Raw genomic sequence first — 20683 nt, 5'->3', positions numbered from 1 at the left:
CGATTTTCTTCCAGAAAGAATTGGCTTCAGTTCCTGAAGTCCAGACTTTTGTAAAAGGAGTACTACATATACAGCCCCCGGTTGTGCCCCCAGTGGCTCCGTGGGACCTTAATGTAGTTTTGGATTTTCTCAAATCCCATTGGTTTGAGCCACTCAAATCGGTGGATTTGAAATATCTTACATGGAAAGTAGCCATGCTACTGGCCCTGGCTTCAGCCAGGAGAGTGTCAGAATTGGCGGCTTTATCGTATAGAAGCCCATATCTGATTTTCCATTCGGACAGGGCAGAACTGCGGACGCGTCCTCAGTTTCTGCCTAAGGTGGTGTCAGCGTTTCACCTGAACCAGCCTATTGTGGTGCCTGCGGCTACTAGCGATTTGGAGGATTCCAAGTTGCTGGACGTTGTCAGGGCATTGAAAATATATATTTCAAGGACGGCTGGAGTCAGAAAATCTGACTCGCTGTTTATACTGTATGCACCCAACAAGCTGGGTGCTCCTGCTTCTAAGCAGACGATTGCTCGTTGGATTTGTAGCACAATTCAACTTGCACATTCTGTGGCAGGCCTGCCACAGCCTAAATCTGTCAAGGCCCATTCCACAAGGAAGGTGGGCTCATCCTGGGCGGCTGCCCGAGGGGTCTCGGCATTACAACTCTGCCGAGCAGCTACGTGGTCGGGGGAGAACACGTTTGTAAAAAAAATTCTACAAATTTGATACCCTGGCTAAAGAGGACCTGGAGTTCTCTCATTCGGTGCTGCAGAGTCATCCGCACTCTCCCGCCCGTTTGGGAGCTTTGGTATAATCCCCATGGTCCTGACGGAGTCCCCAGCATCCACTAGGACGTCAGAGAAAATAAGATTTTACTTACCGATAAATCTATTTCTCGTAGTCCGTAGTGGATGCTGGGCGCCCATCCCAAGTGCGGATTGTCTGCAATACTTGTACATAGTTATTGTTACAAAAAAATCGGGTTGTTATTGTTGTGAGCCGTCTGTTCAGAGGCTCCTACGTTTGTCATACTGTTAACTGGGTTCAGATCACAAGTTGTACGGTGTGATTGGTGTGGCTGGTATGAGTCTTACCCGGGATTCAAAATCCTTCCTTATTGTGTACGCTCGTCCGGGCACAGTGTCCTAACTGAGGCTTGGGGGGGGGTCATGGGGGGAGGAGCCAGTGCACACCACCTGATCCTAAAGCTTTGTTTTTGTGCCCTGTCTCCTGCGGAGCCGCTAATCCCCCATGGTCCTGACGGAGTCCCCAGCATACACTACGGACTACGAGAAATAGATTTATCGGTAAGTAAAATCTTATTTTTTCATTGCTTAAAAAGGTGGTGTGCTGGTTTGCTAGCGTTTTTCAAGTTGGGTTACCGTAGACTCAAATACTATATATATATATATATATATATATATATATATATATATACATACATACATACAGTGGTCGAAGTGGGGCGGTATACGGCGGTATGGTACCGCCACTTCTTCCACTAACCCGGAAATGAGGAAATGAAAGTGCAGCAGGAGGCGAGGGAAGTGGCCATCCTGCTGCACATGTTGCTCCCGTCCCTGCTCGGGGCCGGCGGCTGTGTAGAGTGCTGTACCAGCTGACAGCCGCTCACCACCGTCGCCCACCGCTCACTGCCGCCAGCCGCTCACCGCCGCCCACCGCCACCAGCCGCTTACCCGCAACAAATGAGTCAGGTAATGTTCCCCTGCTGTCACCCTCTCTCCATTTCATTACTGTCCCTGTCCCTACTGTCACTCTCTCTCTCCCTGCTATCACTGTCGTCACTCTCTCTCCCTGCTGTCACTGTCGTCACTCTCTCTCCCTGTCGTCACTCTCTCTCCCTGTCGTCACTCTCTCTCTCCCTGCTGGCACTGTCGTCACTCTCTCTAACTGTCGTCACTCTGTCTCTCCCTGTCGTCATTCTGGCTGTCCCTGCTGTCACAATTTCAGATCATTCAGTGTGCTATAATGTGAATTTCGGCTCATTCAGTGTGCTACAATGTGAATTTCGGCTCATTCAGTGTGCTACAATGTGAATGTCGGCTCATTCAGTGTGCTACAAGGTGAATTTCGGTTCATTCAATGTGCTACAATGTGAATTTCGGCTCATTCAGTGTGCTAGAATGTGAATTTCGGCTCAGTGTGCTACAATGTGAATTTCGGCTCATTCAGTGTGCTACAATGTGAATTTCGGCTCATTCAGTGTGCTATAATGTGAATTTCGGCTTATTCAGTGTGCTACAATGTGAATTTCGGCTCATTCAGTGTGCTATAATGTGAATTTCGGCTCGTACCGTGTGCTGTAATGTGAATTTCATCTTGTACCGTGTGCTATAATGTGAAAGGGGCACCAGTACTAGATAGTACTATAAGGGGTTCTACTACACTGGGCACGCCCCCTTTTTGTGACCACGCCCACTTTTATGGAGCATGCGTGCCTTTGGCGCGCGCATAATTGCGTTCTTGACTTTTGCATACCCCCACTTCAAAATGTCCACTTCGATCACTGTATGTATGTATATATATATATATATATATATATATATATATATATTTTATTACTTTTATTGTGTATTTACATGGCAGCACAAGGATTCCTAACAAAGTACATAGAGAGCAAATTAGGAAAACAAAATTGGAAAACAGCGACTTACAGAATAAGACAATGTAGGACATGGTATATAAACATTTCTGCATCAGAGAACATAACCAATGGGGGGGGGGAGCTACATTTTTGGGGCCCTAAAGCTTAAACTGTTATGGGGCCCCTTTGCAACTAGGCCATATCCAACAAAGTCCAAATGGCATTGCTGTCCTTGCAAGGACCTCAAGGCCCAAATTTTGGAGAATGGTGTAGTGTGGTGGAGTCCTAGAAAATGGGCCATACAGTGAGCCCCTTCCCACCAGTCTGCGTCTTCGGGGACAGGTCAGGTATATGCCATGGTGAGAGAGACATGTCTTGATAAAATGGACTAGGTCCCTGAAACGTTGCTGTGTCTATTTTTACTTCTGCCTGATTTATTTAAAAACCATAGTTTGTGTTTTGTTTTTTGGGTTTTTTTTATTCAGTGGTTAATATAACAGAACAGGTGATGTATGCTTCATATAAACAAAGTGGGGAGTGATATTGAGGTGGGTAAAGAAAGGTGGGTAGCTATGCCCTCCATGGTGCTAGCCACAGACCACACCCCCATATCACTACTCACACCCCCACCATGCTGGTCACACCCCCTGCGGCGGTGCACAATAGGCCCTCTATAAATTTCAGCTCCAGGCCCATCAGGACCTTAATCTGGCACTGCTCCAGACCATTGCAGCACCTTATTCTGACCAAATGGAACTGAATTCATCAGACGATAAAAAAGCAGATGATAAAGTTTCTAGGAAATGTAAAAAGGTCTCTAGCGTGGTGGCTACAGACAGACCATTTAAACAAGGGGAGACCCTTTTGGATAAAAGAATGGCAAGTCCTGACAACAGATGCCAGCCTGCAAGGCTGGGGTGCGGTACTCGGAAGCCTTTGGTTCCATGTAAAATGGACCGCAAGGGAAAGTCGCCTGCCAATAAATCTGTTGGAAATAAGGGCCATTTATATGGCTTTGGTTCAGGCAAAGGACAGTCTGCAAGGAAGACCGGTCCAGATTCGCTCAGACAATGCGACAGCAGTAGCGTACCTCAATCATCAAGGAGGAACTCACAGCAAAAAATTGATGGAGGAAGTAACTCCCATTCTAAGATGGGCAGACCTCCATCTTCCAGCATTGTCAGCAGTGTTTGTCCCATGTGTACTGAACTGGGAAGCGGATTTTCTCAGTCGACACACCATTCAGGAAACCGAATGGGCATTACACCCAGAAGTGTTTCAGACACTAGTGAACAGATGGGGTCTACCAGAGATAGACCTCATGGCGTCTCATCTAAACAACAAAGTTCCAAGGTACGGATCGAGAACAAGGGACCCAGGAGCGGTCCTTGTAGACGCACTGTCAGTAGAATGGAAATTTCATCTGGCATATCTGTTCCCTCCAATATCTCTGTTACCCAGAGTAGTGAGAAAAATAAAGCAAGCAAAGGGAGCGATAATTCTAATAGCTCCAGCTTGGCCAAGAAGGCATTGGTACACAGATCTGCTGAGAATGTCCGTGGAGGCACCGATACTGCTCCCTCAACGTCCAGATCTGCTAATGCAGGGTCCTTGTTGTCACAGTCATATGGATCGCCTATCTTTGACGGCGTGGCTATTGAAACCTCTATCTTAGAAGCTAGAGGATTTTCAAGACAAGTAATCCAAACTATGCTTAGAGCAAGAAAGCCTTCTTCAGCTCGTGTGTATCATAGAATATGGCAAGCCTATATTCATTGGTGTACTGGAAAAAGTTTGAATCCAAGATTTTTTAAAGTATCCAGGATTTTGGATTTCCTTTAAGCAGAATTGGATAAAGGTTTCAAAGTTGCTTCCTTGAGAGTTCAAGTATCAGCATTAACTGTATGGTTTCAGCGAAAGATTGCTGATTTACAGGATGTACATACTTTCTTTCAGGGAGTTGTACATATTCAACCTCCATTTGTTCCTCCTGCAGCTCCCTGGGATTTGGATTTAGTTCTTAAATTCCTCCAGGGTCCTCCGTTTGAACCGCTTAAGAGAGCAGATCTTAAATGGTTAACGGCTAAAGTACTTTTTCTACTGGCAATGGCGTCAGCCAGAAGAATGTCAGATTTAGGAGCGTTATCGTGTAAGTCTCCTTTCCTAAGTTTTTTCCAGACAGAGCAGTTCTCAGAACGAGATCTGGTTATCTTCCAAAGGTGGTTTCAAAGTTTTACCTGAATGAAGAGATTGTAGTCCCAGCATTTCAGCTATCGGGACTATCTGCGGGAGAAGCGTCGCTGGACGTAGTCCGAGCTTTAAGAATCTACATAGTTCGTACTCGTGCCATCAGGAAAACAGATTCTCTCTTCATCCTCTACGGATTTCATAGAAGAGGATAGCCTGCTAGTAAACAGATGCTGGCAAGATGGCTCCGAATGATAATATCAGAAGCTTATTCTCATGCAGATCTCCCTACCCCGGCTAATGTCTCTGCTCATTCTACACGTAAGATAGGTCCTTCATGGGCAGCACAACAGGGTGCTTCAGCAGAACAGATTTGTAAGGCAGCCACATGGTCTTCCATAAACACATTCATTAGACATTATGCTTTGGATACTTTTGCCTCTCATGACGTAGACTTTGGGCGAAAGGTCCTCCTGTGTAATCAGGAGCGTCCCCACCACTAAAATTGGCTTTGGGAATCCCAATGTTATCCTGTGGATAATCCTGTGGACCCAGCCAGAGAAATAGACGTTATGGTAAGAATTTACCATTGATAACGTGATTTCTCTTATGTCCACAGGTATACACCGGGATCCCACCCCGACGCACCTGATTTGAGGATCTTGACAATCACTAAACCTCTTCCCTCTTGTATGGAAGGGTGTGATTGTGTGTTCTTATCGCCTAAATAGGTTTCTACCTGATGCTCCTGCCTAAATTGCTGTGGAAAGAACTGATTTGACTGAGTCAGTGGGCGGGACTATATGGTGAGGCTCCGATGCATGCTGGGAGGCCAGAAAGCTTGTGACCGTGTTGGTGCCATTTCCGCTGTCGCTCAACCATATCCCAATGTTATCCTGTGGATACCTGTGGACATAAGAGAAATCACGTTATCAACGGTAAGTTCTTACCATAACGTCTATTTCATGCTCGGTCCTTCCAACTGGATCTCCTGGACAAGTGGTCGGGATCTCATCTACACATGCACCAGAGAATACGTCTGTCGCTGAAAGCCAGGATCTCACTCCTCTGGTGGTTGCAAATACCTCACCTTCTGGAGGGCCGCAGGTTCGGGATTCAGGACTGGACCCTTCTAACCACGGATGCATGTCTCCAGGGCTGGGGCGCAGTCACTCAGGGGGAAACCTTCTAAGGAAGGTGGTCAAGCCTGGAATCCAGTCTTCCAATAAACATTCTGGAACTAAGAGCCATCTACAATGGTCTACTCCAAGCAGCTCATCTTCTGTGAGATCGAGCCATTCAAGTGCAGTCAGACCATTTAACAATGGTGGCTTACATAAACCGACAGGGTGGAATGAAGAGCAGAGCTGCGATGTGAGAGGTAACAAGAATCATCCTCTGGGCAGAAAAACACGCATTGGCGCTGTCAGCAATCTTCATTCCGGGAGTAGACAACTGGGAAGCGGACTTCCTCAGCAGACATGATCTCCATCCAGGAGAGTGGGGCATCCATCCGAAGGTGTTCTAGGAGGTGACAGATCTTTGGGGAGTACAACAAATAGACATGATGGCCTCCCGTCTCAACAAGAAGCTTCGGAGGTATTGCTCCAGGTCAGGGGACCCGCAAGCCATGGCAGTGGACGCCTTGGTGTCTCCGTGGGGGATCAGTACTAAATGCCGCCGGCCGGAATCCCGGCGTGTCGAAATACCGACGCCGGAATCCCGACCACACAATCCCGACAGGGGTGGCGAGCGGAACGCAGCGCCATGCGGGCTCGCTTCGCTCGCCGCGCTGCGGGCACGGTGCCTCGCTACGCTCGGCACACTATTATATTCTCCCTCTATGGGTGTCGTGGACACCCACGGAGGGAGAATATGTTGGGATTGTGGCGGTCGGGATTGTGGCGGTCGGGATTCCGGCATCGGTATTTCGACCGCCGGGATTCCGGCCAGCGCCATATTGACCGCATCCCCTCCGTGGGTGTTCCAGTTGGTGTACGTGTTTCCTCCACTTCAACTCATTCCAAGAGTTCTAAAATTCATAAGGAGAACAAGAGTTTAGGCAATCCTCATTGCTATGGACTGGCCAAGAAGGGCTTGGTACGCGGATCTTCTGGGTCTTCTGCTGGAAGATCCGAGGCCTCTTCCTCTTCGGGAGGACTTACTGCAACAGGGGCCATTCGCTTATCAAGACTTACCGCGGCTACGTTTGACGGCATGGAAGTTGAACGCCAGATATTAGCTCAGAAGGGCATGCCGAACAAGGTTATTCCTACCCTGATACAGGCTTGGAAAGGAGTAATGTCTAAACATTACCATCGCATTTGGAAAAAGTATGTATCTTGGTATGAGTCGAAGAAGTTTCCTACGGTGGAGTTTGAACTAGGACGGTTTCTCCTCTTCCTGCAAGCAGCTGTGGATGTGGGCCTGAAGTTGGGATCCGTAAAGGTCCAGATTTCGGCCCTATCCATTTTCTTTCAGAAACAACTGGCTTCCCTCCCTGAGGTTCAGACTTTCTTGAAAGGGGTTCTGCACATACAGCCTCCCTTTGTGCCGCTTACAGAAACCTGGGATCTTAACGTGGTGTTACAATTCCTCCAGTCAGATTGGTTCGAACCTCTACATGAGGTTGAGGTCAAGTTTCTCACATGGAAGGCTGTCACTTTGTTGGCCTTAGCTTCTGCTAGATGTGTGTCGGAGTTGGGGGCTTTGTCTTGTAAAAGCCCCTACTTGATCTGTCACAAAGATAGAGTTGAGCTCCGGACCCGTCAACAGTTTCTTCCTAAGGTTGTGTCGGCTTTTCATATCAACCAACCTATTGTGGTGCCAGTTGCTACTGACTCCTCAATTACTTCAAAGTACTTGGATGTCGTAAGGGCTCTGAAGATCTATGTGAAGATGACTGCTTGTCACAGAAAATCGGACTATCTGTTTGTCCTGTATGATCCCAAGAAAATTGGGTGTCCTGCTTCTAAGCAGACTATCTTTCGCTGGATCAGGTTCACTATCCAGCATGCGTATTCTACGGCAGGCTTGCCATGTCCAAGATCTGTTAAGGCCCACTCTACTCGTAAGGTGGGTTCTTCCTGGGCACCTGCGCGGGATGTCTCGGCTTTACAACTTTGCCGAGTGGCTACTTGGTCTGGGTCGAACACGTTTGCTAAGTTCTACAAGTTTGATACTTTGGCCGCTGAGGACCTAAAGTTTGGTCAATCAGTTCTGCAGGAGCCTCCGCGCTCTCCCTCCTGTTCTGGGAGCTTTGGTACATCCCCATGGTACTAATATGGACCCCAGCATCCTCTAGGATGTAAGAGAAAATAGGATTTTAATTACCTACCAGTAAATCCTTTTCTCGTAGTTCGTAGAGGATGCTAGGCACCCGCCCAGCGCTTCGTTGTCCTGCAGTGGTTATATGGTTCAGTACGACTTTGTTCTTAGTTAAGTACTGCATTATTACTTGGTTTAGTAATGTTTCAGCTGTTGCTGAGTTTCAAGCTAGTTAACTTGGTTTGCCTTGTTGTGTGAGCTGGTGTGAATCTCGCCAATATCTGTGTAAAACCCTTCTCTCAAAGATGTCCGTCTCCTCGGGCACAGTTTTTAGACTGAGTCTGGTAGGATGGGCAAAGAGGGAGGTGCCAGCCCACACTATCAAACTCTTAAAGTGCCAGTGGCTCCTAGTGGACCTGTCTATACCCCATGGTACTAATATGGACCCTAGCATCCTCTACAGACTACAAGAAAAGGATTTACCGGTAGGTAATTAAAATCCTATTTTTATATTAGTTTTATTCTATATATTTATTTATTTTAATTCTAGTTCATACAAATTTATACTGATAATGAGCCCCTTGTGCGCCATGAATACCACTGCTAACAAGTGTAAACACCTAGGCAGACAGTGTGATCTCTTTCTTTGTCCCTATAATTGGCAATGGAGTTAGTTAATATATTGCTTGTAATTAGGAGAAACGTAAGTGTCCACATATCGCACAACTACAATAGTGTATTATTAAGAGGAATACTCAGTAGATGTTGTGGGTAAAGGCATAAAATACTAAAACAAACAATGAAAAATGTGCATTTCAATATGCTGTCGTGGGACTTCTTTGCACACCTAAAATCAGGATGGTTGGGAGCTATGAAGGAGGTATGCGCAAAGATGTTCCCCTTATGTGTTGTGATTTCTGGGTGTAGTATGGTATGCCAGCGGCCGGGATCTCGGCGGCCAGCATACTGGCGCCGGGATCCTGACCACCGGAATACCGACAGCTGGGCGAGCGCAAATGAGCCCCTTGTGGGCTCACTGCGCTCGCCACGCTGCGGGCACAGTGGTGCGCTACGTGCTCCACGCTATTTATTCTCCCACCACGGGTGTCAGGATTCCAGCACCGGTATACTGAACTCCGGGATTCCAACAGCTGGCATATTGAATACCACCCGTGATTTCTCTAACCTTATGTACAGCAGTACAGAACGCTTGTGGTGCCATATAAATCAAATTTAATTTATATATATACTGTATGGATCATATCTATTACAACAATAATAATTCAAAATGGTTTTGCTTTTAATGAAAACAGCTTGTACCATTCACCCCACCGAGAACTGAATACGCACTCAATGAACTCGTTTTACGAGGATTCTTTGCAGATGGAGGAACGACACTTGTGGATAAATTGTGAGTTAATGGTGTCCTTAAATTAAGGGTTTCTTAGTCCTTAAAATGCATGAACGTCTGTCTATAACCAGTGTTGATGCTGTGTCTATAACCAGTGTTGAACATTCTGTATAATGTAACCCCTTTTTCCTGCAACTGTGTATTCAGTACCCCATGAAAAGGTACCTATGACTATAACCAGCGGAAGCTCCTTGGGTGCCCCAGGTATGGTGCCGGACTGGCCCACAGGCAGACATGGAAAATCCCCGAAGGCCCCAGTGCACATGGGCCTCAACCCATGTTCCATGTAATGTCAGATTCCAGACTGTGCTTTCACAATATACATTGTTACTCTATTAGAGGGTCGGTAACCTGGTAGAGCAGCAACATGGATGAGCATGGCTGCTTAGCTTGTTTCTATAGAAACGACACCAAGATCCGCTCTCCTGCCAATCAAATGTAGTGGTTGCAGTAACATTTATATGGGCCCAGCCACTGTCATACCCCCCCCCCGCTGCTTTTCACCTTGGGCGGGATGTACTATATGTCATCGCCGCCCCTTGCCGCCTACCGCAGTGATACTAATCGCATATGTACTAACATATGCGATTAGTATCGCAGTGCGGTATAGGGAGCCCCCGCGATGATGTGTGCAGGGGTCGGCGGGGGTCAGCACGGGTCTCCGTCACCTCCCAGACCCGGGAGGTGACGTGTTCAGGGAGTCCCCGGTCTCCTCCTCCTCCCCCTGTAGCCAGAAGGAGATAAGGCTTTGCTGCGGGGGAGAAGGAGGAGGGGGGCCGCAGCAGCACAGGTATGCCGGGGGAAGAAGGGTCATCGTGTGCGGCGCGGGGGGGGGGGGGGGGGAGGCGGGATGTGGCGGTAAGAATCCCATAGGCTTTTATAGGGTATCGCCATAAAAAGATGGCGATACCCTATGGGGCGAAAACGCGGCGGTCGGGGGTTAGTACATACGAAAATGCGGTAAAATGGGGTTTTACCGCATTTTCTCTTTAGTACATCCCGGCCCTTATCTAATAGGACGTGGGGCAGCTTCTCCAGTTTCTTGGGTTGGAGTGTGGTGCAGTGCTATGACTAGGTATCCCAGCGCCACTCTGCCTGTGTACCACCCACACTAAAGAGCAGCAGGCAGCTTCTTTTCCTCCAGAAGAGTAGATGGGGTGCAGTGTGGTGATTTTATGGTTAAGTAATAACATTGCATGGGGCCTAATTCAGAGCTGATCGCTGCAACGGCATCTTTCGCACTCTGAAGCCCTATGTGTTTTGCGCACGCACAGCGGCCACACTGCGTGTGCGAACACAGTGAGATCAGTGAGATGCGTCTCATGTTACTGTGTATAATAAATCTGCTGGAGAGGAGTCCGCTCCTGCACTCCTATCTCCTTTAGTGAAGTCTGTACCAAGATGGCCACCAGGAGAGTCACTGCGCTGCCCCGTGACTCTGCACAATTACTGTGTTGAGTGTCTCAGTGCTGCACGGACATGCAGCAGTTAGCTTAAATAAAGATGAGAGTACCTGTTACTGCTGTTACCACTGCTAGATGGTTATACCAGGGCTGTTTCTAGCCAATTTGGCTCCCAGTGCGAGATTTAAAAATGCGCCCCCCATGACATAAAAAAATGCGCCCCCCCCCCCCCCCACACACACATACACCTAGATAAAAAAAAAACTTGCGCGTGCACCCGGCAAGGGGGCATGGCCTCATCTAAATGGGTGTGGCCTCATTTAAATGGGCATGGCCTCGTCTGAAAAGACTACCTCACAATCCAGTTTTTGACCCTGCTCCAACAGATCACGACCACCACAGGAAAAAAAAAATCTACCATATTAAGCCCCACACAGTAATGCCCCCTGCACCATATTATGCCATACACCGCAATGCCCTTGATACATTAAATCCCCACACTACGGCAGGCAAAAGTCCCCATTTCACACATTACGGCAGGTGTCCCCATTTTACACATTGAGAGAGAGAATACTTACAGAGGCGATTACCGCTCTTCGGTCCGCCTCACCAGTCGCTCCTCGCACCGGCCTTTCCCTCTTCCTAACTTGGATCCCCCTCTGTACTCCGCTCGGGGGGGGGGAGGAGTTTTGCGGAGTGACGGGGTTGCGTGGTGACGCAACGATGCAACCGCGCCATTCCGTGAAACTCCGCCCCCTGAGCAGGTTACTTGGGGAGAAATAGGAGGGGGAAGCAGGGAGCAACAGTTAGTGCCTCGACAGGCGCCCAGTGCGGTTGCACTGCTCGCCTGCCCTGAGAAACGGCCCTGGGTTATACCACCACTACATCCATTACCTCTGTTACTGCTGTTCCACAATAACCTTACAAGCCTGGCTAAGGATCACTGTGTGGCCTAAACTCAACTTCACAATTGTGCTGGTGCCCATTGTTACCCTCCTAGGTTTCACACTAGTAGGACATATCAACACATTATGGGCCCAGTCACCATAGTACCCTGCGTGTGAAGTATACAGTGAGTCTTGCCTTTGGATCAGCACAAATATGTAAAGTGACATTACAAAGAGTTATCAGAGGAATTGTTTATTAAAATAACTCTGTATAGGACACGTGGGCACTCGCTGAGGCTGGAGGAGAGAAAATTCCGTACACAAAGTAAGAAAGGGTTCTTCACTGTTACGGCAATAAGGATTTGGAACGCCCTGCCAGAGAAGGTGGTAATGGCGGACTCTGTAAATGCATTTAAAAACAGATTGGATACATTTCTGACTGAAAATGATATCAAAGGTTTTATAACATTTAGAATATTGACATTGATAATCTGGGAGAAACATGATTTATAGTTGTTAACTAGACATAAAACATTACTTCAGCAGGGACATTATAATGAACTCGGCTTAATACAGAATACAGGTTGAACCCGATGGGCATTTTGCCTCTTTTCAACCTCATTAATTATGTTACTATGTTACACAGCATGCACTGTGCCGCAGCAGCATAAGAACTAAACTGTTGCAGTTCCAGGAAAACATACCTGTAGAAACAAGTGCTGAGAGCACTGCATTACACGCAAGGAATACCAAGCCCAGAAGGCCCAAGTACAGCTGTTTTGTATGTCACAAGGTTACACGGCCTCTGAAAGGAAACTGAATGGTACAACAAATGCCACCCAACAAAAGAAGAGTGACAGGAAAAACAAGTCAGCCTTTAGTGTCACAGTCACAAGATTGATTGCTGGTACTTAGACTCGGGAGACACAAAGTACTTCAAGTTCAAACAAGAATGGTTTACATCATTAAGCACACAAAGGGGGTCATTCTGACCCGTTCCCTCGCTGCTTTTTATCGCAGCCGAGCGAACGGGTACCCACTGTGCATGCGCCGGCGCCGTAGTGCGCCGATGCATGCCAGACGGCCGAAGGCCGTAGCTGGGCTGCGATCGCCTCTGCCTGATTGACTGGCAGAGGCAGCCGATGGGCGGGAGGGGGTGGAACGGCGGCATTTCGTGGGCGCGGTCCAGCCAACGCAGGCATGGCCGGACCGTGTGGGGAGTGGCCCGCAGCGGTTGCGTGACATCATACATAGCCGCTGCGGGCCGGGGAGTGACGAGTAGCTCCCGGCCAGCACGCTAAAGCTGCTCTGATCGGGAGCTACTCTTGAAGTGCAAAAGCATCCCCGCTGTGCGATGCTTTTGCACTTCTGCGGAGGGAAGGGGGGCCGGCACTGACATGCAGGGCGGACTAGCCCTGTGCTGGGCACCACCCCGCATGTCAGTGTGAATGATCGTAGCTGTGCTAAATTTAGCACAGCTACGATCATCTCGGAATGAGGGCCAAAACCCTATAACAGTCAGTGGGAATGGAGACAAGGTCAGGACAATCATGGCACACCCAAGAATAAGAACTGAAACCAGTTACAGACAACCAAGATATTTTATTCGTACCAGATCTGGGGACAAACTTCATTGTTATAAACATCCCCAGAGAAGAAAGGAGTCAAGGCTAACTTTGCAGTGGGCAAATGTGCTGCGCGGAATAAAAGAGGGATTGTGATGCCAGCAAGCTTATGTCCTAGACACAGAGGAGTGACGTGTGATGATGGCCTCTGATTCAAGTCATTGTATGGAACTCTGGCACAGGTGGCTAGCTCACCTGGGGTATGATAAAGTCCAGGAGTTCCTTGATGGAATGGTGATGGTCATAATTGTGAGTGACGCTGAGACACTGACATGTTAGAGCTTTATGGAACAAAATGTAAGTTGCTCGAATCAATTAGGAAATACAATTCAGGTGCATGGAAGTGAGGGGGTAGTCTGGCTAGAAATACATTGGGGATGAACCCCTGGTGTCCCCCAGCACACCGAGCTGTACCTATACCAAGACATGAAAGACTATATATATATATATATATACATATATATATATATTAGAGATGAGCGCCTGAAATTTTTCGGGTTTTGTGTTTTGGTTTTGGGTTCGGTTCCGCGGCCGTGTTTTGGGTTCGAACGCGTTTTGGCAAAACCTCACCGAATTATTTTTGTCGGATTCGGGTGTGTTTTGGATTCGGGTGTTTTTTTCCAAAAACACTAAAAAACAGCTTAAATCATAGAATTTGGGGGTCATTTTGATCCCAAAGTATTATTAACCTCAAAAACCATAATTTACACTCATTTTCAGTCTATTCTGAATACCTCACACCTCACAATATTATTTTTAGTCCTAAAATTTGCACCGAGGTCGCTGTGTGAGTAAGATAAGCGACCCTAGTGGCCGACACAAACACCGGGCCCATCTAGGAGTGGCACTGCAGTGTCACGCAGGATGTCCCTTCCAAAAAACCCTCCCCAAACAGCACATGACGCAAAGAAAAAAAGAGGCGCAATGAGGTAGCTGTGTGAGTAAGATTAGCGACCCTAGTGGCCGACACAAACACCGGGCCCATCTAGGAGTGGCATTTTTGTTCTCCATATTTTAATAGGCACAACTAAAAGGCACCTCAGGTAAACAATGGAGATGGATGGATTGGATACTAGTATACAATTATGGACGGGCTGCCGAGTGCCGACACAGAGGTAGCCACAGCCGTGAACTACCGCACTGTACTGTGTCTGCTGCTAATATATAGACTGGTTGATAAAGAGATAGTATACTCGTAACTAGTATGTATGTATAAAGAAAGAAAAAAAAACCACGGTTAGGTGGTATATACAATTATGGACGGGCTGCCGAGTGCCGACACAGAGGTAGCCACAGCCGTGAACTACCGCACTGTACTGTGTCTGCTGCTAATATATAGACTGGTTGATAAAGAGATAGTATACTCGTAACTAGTATGTATGTATAAAGAAAGAAAAAAAAACCACGGTTAGGTCACTGGTATATACAATTATGGACGGGCTGCCGAGTGCCGACACAGAGGTAGCCACAGCCGTGAACTACCGCACTGTACTGTGTCTGCTGCTAATATATAGACTGGTTGATAAAGAGATAGTATACTCGTAACTAGTATGTATGTATAAAGAAAGAAAAAAAAACCACGGTTAGGTCACTGGTATATACAATTATGGACGGGCTGCCGAGTGCCGACACAGAGGTAGCCACAGCCGTGAACTACCGCACTGTACTGTGTCTGCTGCTAATATATAGACTGGTTGATAAAGAGATAGTATACTCGTAACTAGTATGTATGTATAAAGAAAGAAAAAAAAACCACGGTTAGGTGGTATATACAATTATGGACGGGCTGCCGAGTGCCGACACAGAGGTAGCCACAGCCGTGAACTACCGCACTGTACTGTGTCTGCTGCTAATATATAGACTGGTTGATAAAGAGATAGTATACTCGTAACTAGTATGTATGTATAAAGAAAGAAAAAAAAACCACGGTTAGGTCACTGGTATATACAATTATGGACGGGCTGCCGAGTGCCGACACAGAGGTAGCCACAGCCGTGAACTACCGCACTGTACACTGGTTGATAAAGAGATAGTAGTATACTCGTAACAACTAGTATGACTGACTATGACGGTATAAAGAATGAAAAAAAAACCACGGTTAGGTGGTATATATTATAATACAATTATGGATGGACGGACTGCCTGCCGAGTGCCGACACAGAGGTAGCCACAGCCGTGAACTACCGCACTGTACACTGGTTGATAAAGAGATAGTAGTATACTCGTAACAACTAGTATGACTGACTATGACGGTATAAAGAATGAAAAAAAAACCACGGTTAGGTGGTATATATTATAATACAATTATGGATGGACGGACTGCCTGCCGACTGCCGACACAGAGGTAGCCACAGCCGTGAACTACCGCACTGTACACTGGTTGATAAAGAGATAGTAGTATACTCGTAACAACTAGTATGACACTATGACGGTATAAAGAATGAAAAAAAAACCAAGGTTAGGTGGTATATATTATAATACAATTATGGATGGACGGACTGCCTGCCGACTGCCGACACAGAGGTAGCCACAGCCGTGAACTACCGCACTGTACACTGGTTGATAAAGAGATAGTAGTATACTCGTAACAACTAGTATGACACTATGACGGTATAAAGAATGAAAAAAAAACCACGGTTAGGTGGTATATATTATAATAATACAATTATGGATGGACGGACTGCCTGCCGACTGCCGACACAGAGGTAGCCACAGCCGTGAACTACCGCACTGTACACTGGTTGATAAAGAGATAGTAGTATACTCGTAACAACTAGTATGACTATGACGACGGTATAAAGAAAGAAAAAAAAATACCACGGTTAGGTGGTATATAATTATACAATTATGGATGGACGGACTGCCTGCCGAGTGCCGACTGCCGACACAGAGGTAGCCACAGCCGTGAACTACCGCACTGTACTGTGTCTGCTGCTAATATAGACTGGTTGATAAAGAGATAGTATACAACAATATACTACTATACTGGTGGTCAGGCACTGGTCACCACTAGTCACACTGGCAGTGGCACTCCTGCAGCAAAAGTGTGCACTGTTTAATTTTAAATTAATATAATATTATGTACTCCTGGCTCCTGCTATAACAACCTGCAGTGCTCCCCAGTCTCCCCCACAATTATTATAAGCTTTTATACATTGATGTGCAGCACACTGGGCTGAGCTGAGTGCACACAGACTGAGTCACACTGTGTGACTGCTGTGTATCGTTTTTTTCAGGCAGAGAACGGATATAGCAGAGAACGGATATATTAAATAAAAGTTAACTTAACAACAACTGCACTGGTCACTGTGGTAAACTCTGTCTGCACAATCTCTCTCTCTCTCTCTCTCTTCTAATCTATTCTAATGGAGAGGACGCCAGCCACGTCCTCTCACTATCAATCTCAATGCACGTGTGAAAATGGCGGCGACGCGCGGCTCCTTATATAGAATCCGAGTCTCGCGAGAATCCGACAGCGTCATGATGACGTTCGGGCGCGCTCGGGTTAACCGAGCAAGGCGGGAAGATCCGAGTCGCTCGGACCCGTGAAAAAAAAAGTGAAGTTCGTGCGGGTTCGGATTCAAAGAAACCGAACCCGCTCATCTCTAATATATATAACAGAAATCCAGAGGTCTTAGTTACATACAGTTTGCAAACGTATGATAAGCCACCAGGCCCCGGGGCCTGGTGGCTTATCATACGTTTGCAAACTATACGTAACAAAGACCTCTGGATTTCTATTATATGTATATATATGTATGTATATATATATATATATATATATATATATATATGTCTTTCCTGTCTTGGTACAGGTACAGCTCGGTGTGCTGGGGGACACCAGGGGTTTATCCCCAATGTATTTCATGTTAGAGCTTTATAGCAGGTAATTACGCAAGCCCACTGTCAGCAACCAGAGCTGAGGCTCCCCTTGCATTGGTGCATACAGATGTGTATGGGCTGATGGACATAATCAATAAGTAGACACAGATATTTCCTAACATTCATTAATGAATTCACAAGAATGATACGCGTTTACTTCATTAAAGCAAAATGTGAAGTAATAAACAAGATTTCAGATTACAATATAGATCAGTGGAAAGGTGAGCGCTACCATCAGTCCTGAGTCATGCCAACAGTAAAGCATCCTGAGGCCATTCATGTGTGGGGTTTCTTCTCAGCCATGGTAGTGGGTTCACTCACAATTTTGCCTAACAACACAGCCATAAATAAAGAATGGTACCAAGACCTCCTCCAAGAGCAACTTCTCCCAACCATCCAAGAACAGTTTGGTGATGAACAATGCCTTTTCCAGTATGATGGAGCACCTTGCCATAAGGCGAAAGTGATAACTAAGTGGCTCGGGAAATAAAACATTGACATTTTGGGTCCATGGCCAGGAACCTACCCAGACTTTAATCCCATTGAGAACTTGTGATCAATCCTCAAGAGTCGGGTGGACAAACAAAAACACACAAATTCTGACGAACTCCAAGCACTGATTAGGTAAGAATGGGTCGGCCATCAGTCAGTATGTGGCCCAGAAGTTGATTGACAGCATGCCAGGACAAGTTGCAGAGGTCTTGAAAAAGAAGGGTCAACACAGCAAATATTGACTCTTTGCATAAAGTTAATGTAATAATTGTCAATAAAAGCCTCTGACACCTGCTTGTAATTTTACCTCAGTATACCACAGTAACATCTGACAAAAAGGTCTAAAAACACTGACGTAGCAAACTTTGTGAAAACCAATACTTGCGTCATTCTCAAAACTTTTGCACCACGGCTGTAGATGTGAGTTCCTGTTACCGCTGTTACCACTGCTAGATGGTTATACTGCCACTACAGCCATTACCTCTGTTACTCTTTCTGCTGTTCCACAATAAGCCTGCAAGTCTGATTTAAGATCACTGTGTGGCCTACTGCTAACCTCCTAGGTTTTACGGTATCCGGACTCAAGGCTGACACCAATAAGGTCGACAGTGGGTAGGTCAACACTAGAAACAGGTCGACACGTCCATTAGGTCGACATGAAAAAGGTAAACATGAGTTTTCATAATTTTTATTTTCTTATTTTTCATACTTTACAATCCACGTGGACTATGATTGGGAACGGTAACCTGTGCCGAGCGCAGCGGTAGCAGAGCGAGGCACCTTGCCCGCAGCATGGCGAGAGAAGCGAGCCATGCAAGGGGACACGGTGCACTAATTGGGGTTTACAGTCACTTGACGGAGAAAACAACACCAAAAAAACAAAAAAAAAACTCATGTCGACCTTTTGTTATGCCATGCCTAGGTTTCACACCTACTGTATAGGACATGTCAACCAAATTTTTCTCACACATTGCAGTAAAGGCGACATTGTGGATCCAAACCTGAAACAGCAGATTTTCCTGTATAACATCCCAGTCATTGTGAAGAAAATTGTGTCCTTATTTATGAGACCTATGGTAAGTAAAACTAATTTCTGCATAAAGAGAATTGTCGTGACCACGTCCGTCTGGCACCTTGTTAATTTTTAGACCTTGGGTTCAGGTCACTATAAAATGTTATATTTATGAAATTCATTCTCATAAATCACAGTAAATATAACTTTTCACTCATAAACCGACAAAAGATGAGTAAAATTCTGATTTTATTATATCTCCTCTAAATTTACCCATATTGCAGAAGTACCACTGCACTGAAAGTGCCCACGTTGCACACTTAGGGGGAAATTCAAATGTTTGAAAAGTCGGTTGGGAGTCTGTTTTTTCCTGTCTATTAGATAGGAAAAAACAGATACCCAACTGACTTTTCAAACATTTGAATTCCCCCACAGAGCGTTATGCAGAAGTTGGTGCAAGTCGCACGATTATTAGTTCAAATTTCATTGTCAATAATTTGGTTGTTTTATAGTTTTATCTAATTATAATATAATTAATATTTCATTCTAGTTCCCAAGAATTGCAAATCACTTGGAAGCGCATTGTGGAGTGAGGTGAGTTGGGGCTTTCTTTCTGGCTCTTACCCATAATGCTTTGCACGGTCTAGTAGCACATTCATTATAACTGCTTCAGTAAGTTACTAGCACAACATTTGTCCCTACCTAATATCCATATCCATGATAGAAAATAAAATTTCCGCTCATCAGATAAATAACTATATATTAATGCATCTACAGGATCTACTGTATCTATAATCAGTGGCGCACGCAGGTAGGGTTTCCGAGCACCCAGAAACCCCCCTCCGCCCCAAAAAATATTATTGTATTTATATATATATATATATATATATATATATATACGGTGTATATATATATATGGGTAGATATGCATATATATATATATATATATATATATATATAAAAAACAGACACACTAGTTTTACGGACCCAGCATATACTGGGTCACCTCAGTCCCCACCCCCGTGCTTGGCTCCACCCAGTTCTGGAAACGCCCCCATGCAAATCCTGCGTTTGCCACTGATAATCATTTGCATTTGTCTTAAAAGCCCAGATGAAGGATTATAAACATATAATTTGTTTAGTACTGAACTTAGCCTGACTGACAATCAGCTCCAGAGCGTGTGCTGCATCTAATCGGCGGTCACAATGTCGACATACATCATGAAAATTAGAATGTTGACATGTTTATGTCGATCTTAACGCTGTGAACACGGATGTCATTTTTGACATTGTTGGCATGTTGACAAAGAGCATCCGTGAGCCTAAGCCTACTGGAAATGTTGACGTTATAACTATGTTGACATTTACATTTGGACATTATGTCAATTTCCAACGTCGACATTCTGTCACTATCAACATTTTGCAGGTGTCGACATTAATTCTGTTAACATTTTAACCATGTTGACATGGGTATGGGTCATTAGGTCGACCACACCTAGGTCGACAGTCATTAGGTTGACCAATATTGGTCGACATGCATTAGGTCGACACGGTCACTATGTTGACATGGTCATTAGGTTGACGTGAACAAGGTCGACATGGGTGTCGTTTTCTTCGTAAAGTGACGGGGAACCCCAATTAGTGCACCGTATCCCCTCACATGGCTCGCTTTGCTCGCCATACTTCGGGCAAGTTGTCTCATTGCGCTAAGCACTGGTCACTATTCCCAACCGTAGTCCACGTGGATCGTAAAGTATGAAAAAGTGCAAAAAAAGAAAATATTTTTTGAAAAACTCATGTTTACCTTTTTCCACGTCGACCTAATCACCATGTTGACCTAGTGACCATGTCGGCCTAATGCATGTCGACCAATAGTGGTCGACCTAATGACTGTTGACCTAAGTGTGGTCAGCCTAATGAAC

The 20683-nt window shown here is 45.9% G+C and overlaps 1 protein-coding gene across 2 annotated transcripts in view; it reads left to right on the top strand.

Moving 5' to 3' along the window:
- LOC134957550 (vitamin D3 hydroxylase-associated protein-like) overlaps window positions 1–20683 on the top strand; it is a 181824-nt gene that overhangs the window by 151074 nt on the left and 10067 nt on the right. For both annotated transcript variants that reach the window (XM_063939531.1, XM_063939532.1), the window contains exons 9-11: window positions 9363–9460; window positions 18726–18825; window positions 19312–19355. In XM_063939531.1, the coding sequence (XP_063795601.1) occupies window positions 9363–9460; window positions 18726–18825; window positions 19312–19355 (242 nt within the window). The remainder of the gene's footprint in view (window positions 1–9362; window positions 9461–18725; window positions 18826–19311; window positions 19356–20683) is intronic.

Source organism: Pseudophryne corroboree, chromosome 9 (assembly GCF_028390025.1).
Source record: "Pseudophryne corroboree isolate aPseCor3 chromosome 9, aPseCor3.hap2, whole genome shotgun sequence".
NCBI lineage: Eukaryota > Metazoa > Chordata > Amphibia > Anura > Myobatrachidae > Pseudophryne > Pseudophryne corroboree.
This window is presented reverse-complemented; position numbering and strand designations above follow the sequence as displayed.